General features: G+C 44.2%; 1 protein-coding gene across 1 annotated transcript; it reads left to right on the top strand.

The window, feature by feature from the left end:
* The first annotated feature begins 267 nt into the window (after positions 1-267).
* LOC121160196 (nmrA-like family domain-containing protein 1) lies at positions 268-9,799 on the top strand. Its single transcript, XM_040985847.1, has 5 exons — positions 268-358; positions 3,964-4,202; positions 5,025-5,274; positions 6,294-6,484; positions 9,188-9,799. The coding sequence occupies exons 1-5, from the start codon at positions 319-321 to the stop codon at positions 9,365-9,367; spliced, it is 900 nt and encodes a 299-aa protein (XP_040841781.1). The 5' UTR covers positions 268-318; the 3' UTR covers positions 9,368-9,799.
* The last annotated feature ends 758 nt before the right edge of the window (positions 9,800-10,557 follow it).

Here is a 10,557-nt window from a genome sequence, read left to right as displayed (position 1 = left end):
AGGCATCCTCTGCTGATTTCTGAGGATGGGAAGTGGAGCAGCAGAGAGTAGAACTGTTACCCCTTTGGGATGCCAGTGCTGCAAACTCATGATTACCCTGTTGAGACATCATGTGGAATCAATGAAAGGACAAAGTATCATTTAGAAAACTGCAGAGTCACAATGACTACTCCAGCTGGCAGCTACAAGGCAATTTTATCACAAGGGCAATATCCAGGGTGTGGCTATCAGAGGCTCTTTATAATTCTCACGCAAGAAGCAAAGCTGTATTGCTGCTGATGTTGTTCTACTGAGGAAAGCTCTTCTTGGTCCAGAAACATGGCCAGCAAGAAAGTGATTGCTGTGTTTGGAGCAACAGGTAGGAAAATCTTTTCAAGTGCATGCCCACTCTGCTGTTCCTCCTGTCTTACTGTTTTTATCCTCAGAGCTTGAGAGTATGGCTTGAAGAAAACGCTTTGTATGGGGATTAGGAAACATCCTGAGTGCTTGAGTCATTGGCGCCGTGAGGGGCAGGGTGATTTGACTGTATTTCTCAGAAATTATCTCAGTGTCAACGCCACATCTCTCTCTAACAGGGGATGAATTGATTCAGCTGGTTTTCTTAAGTTCTGGAAAGACCGTATTCCAAGCAGTCTTATGTGCTCAATTTTTTTTTTAATTTGAAAGACAGATTTACAGAGAGACAAGGTGAGACAGAGGAAGGATTTCCTCTGCTGGTTCACTCATTAATGGCTGCAACAGCTCAAGCTGAACCAGTCCAAGCACAGGAACCAGGAGCACCTTCCAGGTCTCCTACAGAAGCAGAGGGACCCAAGGATTTGGGCAATATTTTTGCTGCTTTCCCAGGAAATTTAGCAGTGACCTGGATCAGATGTAGGAAAGTCATGACTCGAACCACTGCCAGTAAAGGATGAAGGCATTACAGATAATATCTACTGTTCACTCTGTTATTATGTATTCTATTATTTTTTCCAATTTGAACTTTCTTCTTCCCAAAGTATCTTCAGGACTGTTATACACTGATCAGTTATGGCCTTCCCTTTACTTCCTAGATCTATTAGATCTGCTAAATAAGTATATAGATAGATAGATTTTTATATAATAATGTCTAATATAATAAATAACTATATTACATCAATACACAATACATAATATAGTAATACAACACATTAATTAGTGTGTGATATATTATATATTGATTTAATATATATTTAACTATACTGATTTAACTATATATGCATATATATATAGTTCTCTTATAATTTGCAAGTCAGAGAAACAGAGAGAGATTTCCTACCTGTTTGTTCATTCCCCAGTAACCTACAACAGCCAGTGCTCTTCCGACCGAAATTAAGAGCTACGAATTCTGACCCAGCACAATAGCCTAGTGGCCAAAGTGTTTGTCTTGCACACGCTGGGACCCAGCATAGGCGCTGGTTCATATCCTGGCCACGCCACTTCCCATCCAGCTTCCTGCTTGTTCCTGGAAAAGCAGTGGAGGATGGCCCAAAGCCTTGGGATCCTGCACCCACATGGGAGACCTGGAAGAATCTCCAGGCTCCTGGCTTTGGATCAGTTTGGCTCCAGCTGTTGCAGTCACTTGGGAAGTGAATGAGCAGATGAAAGATCTTCCTTTCTGTCTCTCCTCCTCTCTGTATAACTGATTTTCCCATAAAAATAATTTTTAAAAAAGAGGTGGGAATTCCATACAGGTCTCCCTTATGGGTGGCAGGAACCCAAGTACTTGGACCACCATTGATCACTGCCTCCCAGGATGTGTGTGAGCAGGAAGCTGTGTTCAGATACAGAGCAACACTCAAACCTAGGCGCTCTGATGTGGTATGCAGGCATCCCACTCAGCATATTCACCACTAAACCAAACACTTGATCCAGTACTAGGTTATATGCATTTGTGTTCACTACTTCACTTTCAGAACTTTTGAATGTAGAAGGACATTGTGACCCTAGAAGGTCAGCAAGCACAGGATTACAACTGATAGGATAACATTTGTATGAGAACAACTGGATGGATACCTTTTGTGTGACTAATTGGATATCGCTTGTATGAGAACAACTGAGTAGCATGTGAATGAGAACACTTGGTGGGATATACAAAACAAAAAAGTTCCAAACAAGGGTATGGAAACAATTGCTGGGTCTCGTACATAAGCTCAATGCCTCCTCCCTTATCCTATGTGACCCTTGATCTGTAAAAGTCTGATATGCCACTAATAAACTTTGGCTATTGACCATCAGTCAGAGTTCATGCGTGTTAATTTCAGGCTCTGTGCACCAAATACATCGCTGCAGGATGGCAAACAGTTGACGTTTCATTTGACTTTATTGTTTTTAAGGAGTAGATGAGTCACGGTCTTGGGAGAAATCCATCTTGGTATTCATAGCAATGCACGCGAAGGAGGATCTGTTCTGTAGCATGTGCTCTTCCTACAGTGTCCTTAGATTACACTGCACCTGCAGGCCTTGATGACCTCATAGTCCAGTGACTCTTACTCTTTGTTCCTGGTGTTTGCTATTTGCGTTTTTATCTCATGTTAGACCTAAAGGGCTGCACATCTCCAAAGCGCAGAGCTAAGTGGACATAGATTTCAGTGATTCTACTCCATTCATTCACTCATCCATTCATTCAGCTGACAGGAGGCATTGAGAACCTCTACCATGCCAGGTAGTAGTCTGAGTCCATGATTGGGAAATACAGTATGAACAGTTTCTGTTTTTACCCAGTTCCTTACTTTGCAAGGGCAGAAGTTCAAGGAAATAATTACAATAGTCTTGATCACGCTACCTCCACTAAAATTCCTCTGGTGAAATCATTGCTCTCAGTGCTTCAACATGGGAATCATTTTGGAGACAGTCTTTGAAGAGGTGATGAGGTTAAATGACACCATTAGGGAGGATACTAATCCATTCAGGCTGGTTTCTATGAGAAGAGGACATTTGGCCTCAGGGGAATGCATGTGCTCACTAGCAAGGAAGCTGGGGTCAGGAGCCAGAGCTGGGCCTTGAATCGGGTACTCCAATGTGAGACATGGATGTCCTAATGGAATCTAAACTCTTAGTCCAAATCCACACCCCATATCACATGTCTCCTCCAGGAGTTAGCATCCTGTGTCATCCTCAGTGTTTTGAAATTGGAAGAGATAAGATGTAGGGCTTAATTTATTTCTCACTGTGTCAAGCACTCAGTGACCCCCCAATCAGAAAGCTCAGAAATTATCGTCTTCTTTGATCATTTCTACATGCAATGGAATACCCCTTGCCCTCCTCATTATTTTCTCACCTACTTTGTATTTCTTTATGCTTTTCACTTAATTCTAGAACAATTCTTGATTATATTGTGAAGCTATTTCTGCTATAACATTGACCAATTTTGAAAATGCTTTTTTCTTGGGAGCATACGAGATTCCTTTCAATTTACACTTCGGAATTAGAAACCAGTGTCAGGTGGTGCTAGAACTTGCACCTGCTGAGATCTGCACACAGGGAATGCACAGGCACAATCACATCATGAGGCATCAAGCCAAACGAGGCCAGCTAGGCCAAACTGGAACTCAAAAAGCCAATGGTCTCATGATAACCACCCTGTAATGGCTCGTTAGTCCAATTGCATTACTTAAATGCTTTGTAAGAGACTCAACTCTTAGACACAATAATTGCATGAAGTCTTTGCCTTTAAATCATCAACAGATAACTTATAACATCAGTTATCAGAGTTAACACATCTGTGTGTGACAAGGGAACTCAACACATAGCATTCAGCTACAGTACATCTGAAGAGGCTTTAAGAAGCCAGTGTGAATGCCGTGGGCTTCCTAAAGAACCAGGAAGCACCTCCTGAAGGAGATGCCACTCTAGGTCTGTTCTGAATCAGGGGCCTTTGTGCAAAGTCCCCTAGTAAATATTCCTCCTGATAATCCCTATGTTTCTTTCCTCCCTCACCTGCAGGTGCTCAGGGGGGCCCTGTGGTCAGGGCACTTTTGGATGCCAAACATTTTGCAGTGAGGGCATTGACCAGAGACGTGACTAAACCCAGTGCCCTGGCGCTCAAGGATCTTGGTGCTGAGGTGGTGAAATGTGATCTGGATGATGAAGCATCTTTAGTGGCAGCTTTAAAAGGTGTCTATGGAGCCTTCCTGGTGACCAACTTTTGGGAATATCTCGACCAAGAGAGGGAAGTGCGTCAGGTGAGCAGCTGTTTGTGTCCTCCTGCCCCTTCGAGCCTGCTGTGCCTGGAATGTGTTCCCTAGGTGTGCAGGTGCTCAAGATCATCCTCATTGTGAAATGTGAAGATGGTGGAAGCTTAGCCTAGCTCTGGTGATGGTAGCTGGGCTTTGGAAGTTGAGGAGGGTTAGGGAAGGCATGAGGATGGAGCCTCTGTTGGCTCCTGGTGCTTTGTCAGAAGGAAAGACCCCAGAGAACCCCATGTGCTCCCAGTGTGTTGCTGGGTAATGTGTGACTGCACCCTGGATCCCTGCCAGCAGGAGGGTGTCACTAGATGCAGGCTTTAGAGCATCCAGGAGTAGGAGCTCACTAAACCTCTTTGTAAAGTTCTCTACTTTCAGGTATTTCATCATAGCAACAAAATTAATTCCGCAGCACCCTTTCCTGATACTATCTCTAGTACCTCTGCGCTAACTGAATGGGACAAGCCCTCAGTCTGGGCAAAAATTGGAACCTCTTCCACAGCAAAACTCTGCTAGTTCCAAAATATGTATATGTTAGATAATTCCTTAAAGCACATTTCATTGTGAGAATAACGCTATGTGGCACACATCCAAAATTCAAGACCTGAGATATTCCTCCGATTTAATTATAAACATTGTAGGGGATGTTGGAGGTGGGATTTGTGGCCTCTCAGAATATAACCTGATATATTTTAAAGTCAGATATGCCTACTCTGCATGTGGATTCAGATAATGAGAAAGGGAGGAAGCAGGGCCCATTATTGACCTTATGGTTTGTATGCAAAGCAGATTTCACACAAAGGTTTCTCTTTGTTCTCCCAGGGGAAGCTGATGGCAGATGTGGCCAAGCGCCTTGGTCTGAAGCATGTGGTGTTCAGCAGCCTGGAGTACATCCATAAGCTATCCGGGGGAAAATTGACCGTGCCCCACTTTGATGGCAAAGGAATAATGGAGGAATACTTCAGGTCCATTGGAGTCCCCATGACCAGCGTCCGCGTGCCATCTTACTTTGAGAATTTTCATGGTGGTTTGAAACCTGCCAAAGCCTCTGATGGAGATTACTACACCTTGGGTAAGTGGGAGGTTGCAAGGAAAGTCAACCAGACACCTGCTGCTCTCCCTCCCAACTCTCTTCTTCCTTCTTCTCTCCCTCTTCCCCTTCATGCACACAATATTCAAGTGGCTCTTATGGGCTCAGCTCTGTGGGAAGCACTAAGGAGATTAGTAGATTACTCAGGTACCCTCTCACAGGTGGTTTCACTTAAAAAGTGGAGAACTTCATAAAGACCCAAACTACAGAGGGTTGCATGTTCAGGCATTCACACGTTGACTTGTGCAAGTTGTCAGCCAGGAGTCAGTTTTAGTTAACTCTGGATAAAATGACCTCTAGGGACTTCTGGCCGTTCTACTTGACTTTCTTGGGCAACACAAAGGAATGTTTTCTCCTCCTGTGCTGGGTCTCCTGTTCAGAATCAGAACATCGAGGTGGCGCTGCTTTGACACGAAGCTTGTTGCTCTAGGTAGCAGTTGAGCCCTGGGAAACACTGGGAGATGACTTTGTTCTCATCCAAGCCAAGGATGCTTGTGGTGCAGACCTTTGTGGTAGCGGTGACATGGTGCGAAGTGTTCATGTTCAAGACATAAGGTGAATAGGATTCCACGAGAAATGTATTAGTACATTTGGAGGTTAACTGTAAAATTGTTGATTTGAAAAACTGCAAAGAGCCGCTAGTTCCCGAGATGGAGAGGCTTACAGGGAGAGTTGCTTATCAAGGTTGTAGGAGTTATGCATGGAATGCTGGAGGTTCAGACGCCTATGAAACATCTTGGTAAGGATGCTGAGTAAGAAGCCGGACACGTTAAGCAGAATGTAAAATAAGCCCTACTGTGCACTCAGCAGTTCTGTAGCCAAGGGCTGTTCTTTGTAGCCAATACCAGAGGCCATGGGGTGTTCTGCAAATCCTTCTTACATACATTCATATTCCCATGGCTGCCTCCCACTCTATGCGGAGTTGGTTGAATACTTTCAGGCTTGGGGAGGTAACATGGTAAACAGTTTTAAACTCGCTTTTTTTTATTTTTTCAAACTAGCGCTGCCCATGGGGGATAAACCACTGCCTGGCATCTCCGTTGCTGACATTGGAGTCATCGTCTCTAACATCTTTAATTCCCCAGAGGAGTTCATCGGCAAGGCCATGAACCTCGGTGCAGAAGCACTAACAATGCAGCAATATGCTGAGATTTTATCCAAGGGTTTGGGGAAAGATATCCGAGATTCAAAGGTGAGTTCTTAGGAAACATCACAGGATCACAGAGAACCCTGTGTGCTAACATTCTTGTCAACTTATAAGCTCTTATAGGATTTTGGTTGAGGTCACACAGGGTTGGGCATAGCCTCTTAGAACAAACTTGAAGAGGATTCCAATTCCACAAGTCTGTCTGTCTTGATTGATGTGGCTGAAGCCCTAGCATGGAGCTTTATTCTTTTGTCTTAAGGGTGCACAGAATGGTTCATGCTGGTCTTAGGAAGGAAGTTGACTTGAAGATACCACTCCCCTTCTCCAATGGGAAAAGGCTTAGTTGCTATGCTAATGTGGGAGGACGCAGCCTGCCACAAGGTGGCGCTCTGTGACTCGCAGTCTGAGATCCTCCACCTCCCTGGGCCTCCATTTCTGCCTCAGGGAAGGCAGGGCCAGAACACAAGGCCATCATCAGGAACTCTGCTTTAGCTGAGAGGATGTGTCTGACCCTGGCAGAGCATGGCTCTCACAGTGAGACTCAACAGCACGCGTTCTCTGTGCTGAAAATGTGCAGCCCAGGAATTCCCTGCTTTCCTGAGATATACGAGTTATCAGAGCTACCAAAGTGACCTACAGACCCTCAAACTCATCCTCCATGTTTCCCCCACAGAACCTTCTATTGACAAACTCACTAAGCTTCTAACTTGTTATCTGCCAAAAGCACAAATGCTTAGTGTTGACAATAAGGAAAGGCAAAAACAAATTCCACCCTGCTCAATTTCATACAAGGATAGAGATGCCATGATTTTCCCACTATAAATACATACATAGAAATATTTCATGTTAACACTACATGTTCCATTTCATATATGACCCTATAATTTAATGTTATATTGATTGTACATTTTTTTCTGGTTTGTACATTTCTTCAGAAACAATAATTTCATTTGATTTTCTTAACATGGACCACCATTCTTGCACTTCAAGTTTCTGTTATAAAATATCTGAAGCAATATAGAAAAGATAAAATACATTCATTTTAATAAATGTATAATATTCTTAAGGACTAGGTACCACAGTTTGCCATTCCCCTATTGATCGATATGTAGCTTCTTCATTTTTCACTATTCTAAATGGCATGTGACAAGCATCATTTTACATAAGTTGTTTGTGTCTGTCACATTAAAATTCATTTTCTACGTTGAGAGTAAAGGAAGTTGAGAGAGAAAAAGAGGGATGGATGAAGAAGGAGAGAGAAGGAGGGACAGCAAGATGGAGAGAAAGCAGGAGCTCCCATCTCCTGGTTCAATCCTCAATTGTTCCAACTGTTGGCACTGAGCCAGACTCCAGCCTGGAACTCAAAGGTCGCCCGAGTCAACGGTGGGAGTCCAGGTACATGGGCCAGCACAGCTCCCTCAGGCCAGGGCCCACGCTGACAGGAAGCTGGACCAGGAGGCAGAGACAGAAACTGAATCCAGGTCATGTCACGTGTGATGCAGGTGTCTTAGGCCCTGGTAGGAATACCTGTCTCCACTCTCACACCTTTGTTAGGACCATGTTTCTAAGGCCAGAATATCGCTGAGGGATAAGGAGATGATATAGGATCAGATCAAAGTAGTTTTTGATTACTTGAGGGAAAGTTAGTGATGTAGTTAGTGTCTGAAGGGATTCAGTGGTAGATATGATGGACAGTGACAAGACAGGTTAGGGAGTGTTCGTTGACCTATCTGAGAGAAGCCTGAGACAACAGAGACAAGAAGGCTAGTGAGGATGTGTGAGGCATCACTCTGCTGAAGAGGAGGGAGCAGGCCATAGTTGGGGTATGTGGTGTGTGCACTGCATGGAGGGTCAGGACAGCACAACATCCCAGAATGTTGCCAGGGGCATGCTGTTGCATCCACAACCAACCACAAAAACAGAACATTACACTTAGCACAAATTTTATTACAGGGAGATGTAAGGCGCCAGCCATTAACAAAGTCAGGCCCTGAACAGAACATTCAGAGGGTTTTCATAGGAGCAGTTTATAAAAGCTTGTTGTGGCTAGACAGCCTGTGCCTGGCTCTTCTCTGGTCTAGTAGTCAAGACAACCAACCTTAGACCTTGAAGCCACCTGTGGGATAACCAAACTCAGACCTTGATTCCTGGGAACTGAGAACTACCTGTGCTGAAGGTCGTGTAGACAGCTAAGCCTGAGAGACCATACAGGCTCACATAGTTTAATAGCCAAGCAATCAAAGCAGAAGTTAGAAAAGTGAAAATTATAGCAATTAGCAACGAACCATGTTAACTCCTTTTTGTTTTCAACACTACAACCCCAAGAGGGAATGCAGAGATGCTCTTGACCAAAAAAAGGTGAAACTCCAGGGTACCTTATCTCAAACACCTGAAGCTGGAAGCAACGTTGCTTCTTGAATCCTGAAAGTTTCTCACTAGGTACAGATTCCACATATATGACATGACATCACCAGCAGCGCCTAGAGCAAGAATCTGTCATCAAGGATGTGACTGGTTCCTATAAATGAGATCAATGAAGACCAAAAATAGCTTCATATGGCTCAGATTGACATCAGATGTGACTGGAGAAGTCAGTTTGCTGCCCCACGGCTTCTGAGGACAGGACTTTGCATTTTGGAGTTAGGTGTGACAGCTGTGGACTTGTGTCATTATCAAAGTAAAGGAATATCTTTTCAGAATTGTTTTGAATGTGGATTCTAACATTCCCTTGCTGTTTGCTCTGAACAGATCACTCCAGAAGCTTACGAGAAGCTGAACATCCCTCAAGCGAAGGGGATAGCCAACATGTGTCGTTACTGGCAGAAGAACCCAGAACGCGATGTCGAGCTCACCTACCGACTAAACCCCAAAGTCAGAAGCTTCCAACAGTTTGTCTCTGAGAGCGTGAAGGCCTTCAAGGACATCTAGAAGACCCGCTGTTCGCCTGGGTTCCCCATCCATTCTGCATTCTCTCCTACACTGTTCCTCTCCATCTCCACACAACAGAAAGCTTACAATACCATCATCTGTAAAATCTGTAGCCCTCCCTGTGGTAGGAAATGCTGCACTAGAGACCTGGGACAGTGATTTGACTCAAGAAGTTTTCAGCCATTGATATGTTCATCTGTTAGGGGACACAGGAAGCCTCAAACCGATGTCACCTTTTGTAGCTCTCTGTCCCTCTATGTCTCTCTCTCTAGCCCAGTGATCAGTCACTTCCCAAGGCTCTGGTTTGGGAGGATGCTGGAGCTCCTTCCTAACACAACATGAACCCACTCATCAGCTTTCTTCTGTGGGAGTGAGTTCAAGACCCAGGGAGCTCCTTTTTCTCAGTTAACTTATCATTTGAATCTTTACAAAAATAAACATTGATGTGGAGATTATTTTTTCTACTTGGAGTTCAATGAACAGACATGAAGCTTTGGAATCTTCCAAATTCAGTTTTGCTGCAAAGGTTGGAAGTGTGTTCTGTGATTCACTCAGTCAATCATCAATGCAGACATTCAGTACTTATGGAGTACTTATGCCTCTCTAAATAAGACTCTTTGTTTGGTGAACTGACCTCACTTTGGTGCATCTTTGCTGTCACACCCTTCAAATACACCTTTAAAACAAATCTCCCATTCAATGTACATCACCTGAGGAGGCAAGGTATCAGAATCAGGTGAGGACATGTTAAAACTGACAGAGAAGCGTTAGCAAAGGAAACACAGAGAGGGTGAGATGCTGGCTAATAGAAGTGGACAGGCCATCAGCAGAGACACTTGTTGATCCATTGACCTGGGGAAGTGGCAGTAATCGTGTTGAGGTGCTGCAGCAGATACCCCAATGGTGATAGGAGTGCCATAGACACAACTGTGAGAAAAGGAGACCACCTGGGATTCAGGAGGTGAGTCAAGTCATGGATTCACAGGTTCCACTGATTTTTTTTTTAATCAAATCATGAACTAAAACAGAACAGTGGAGACCCTGCAGAAGCAATGGGAGAGGGAGTGCTGTTTGCTGCCCAAATCCCTATAATTCTGAGTGGCACATTGGGCACCATTTTGATTATGGCAGCAAAGCTTCTATGAATGGCGGGCTTGTTGAGCGTGGGAGTGCAGCTCTGCAGAGGACCA

Source organism: Ochotona curzoniae, unplaced genomic scaffold (genome assembly GCF_017591425.1).
Source record: "Ochotona curzoniae isolate NIBS_2020 unplaced genomic scaffold, NIBS_Ocur_1.0 contig_4487, whole genome shotgun sequence".
Classification (NCBI taxonomy): Eukaryota; Metazoa; Chordata; class Mammalia; order Lagomorpha; family Ochotonidae; genus Ochotona; species Ochotona curzoniae.
The sequence above is the reverse complement of the archived record's forward strand: the minus strand, read 5'-3'. Positions and strand labels throughout refer to the sequence as shown.

Bases quoted from the DNA above. Each gene is read 5' to 3' on its own strand.
- LOC121160196 (XM_040985847.1), top strand. From the start codon at position 319: ATGGCCAGCAAGAAAGTGATTGCTGTGTTTGGAGCAACAG. The intron at 359-3,963 runs GTAGGAAAATCT...CCTCACCTGCAG, and splicing joins TGCTGTGTTTGGAGCAACAG to GTGCTCAGGGGGGCCCTGTG. The intron at 4,203-5,024 runs GTGAGCAGCTGT...TTGTTCTCCCAG, and splicing joins AAGAGAGGGAAGTGCGTCAG to GGGAAGCTGATGGCAGATGT.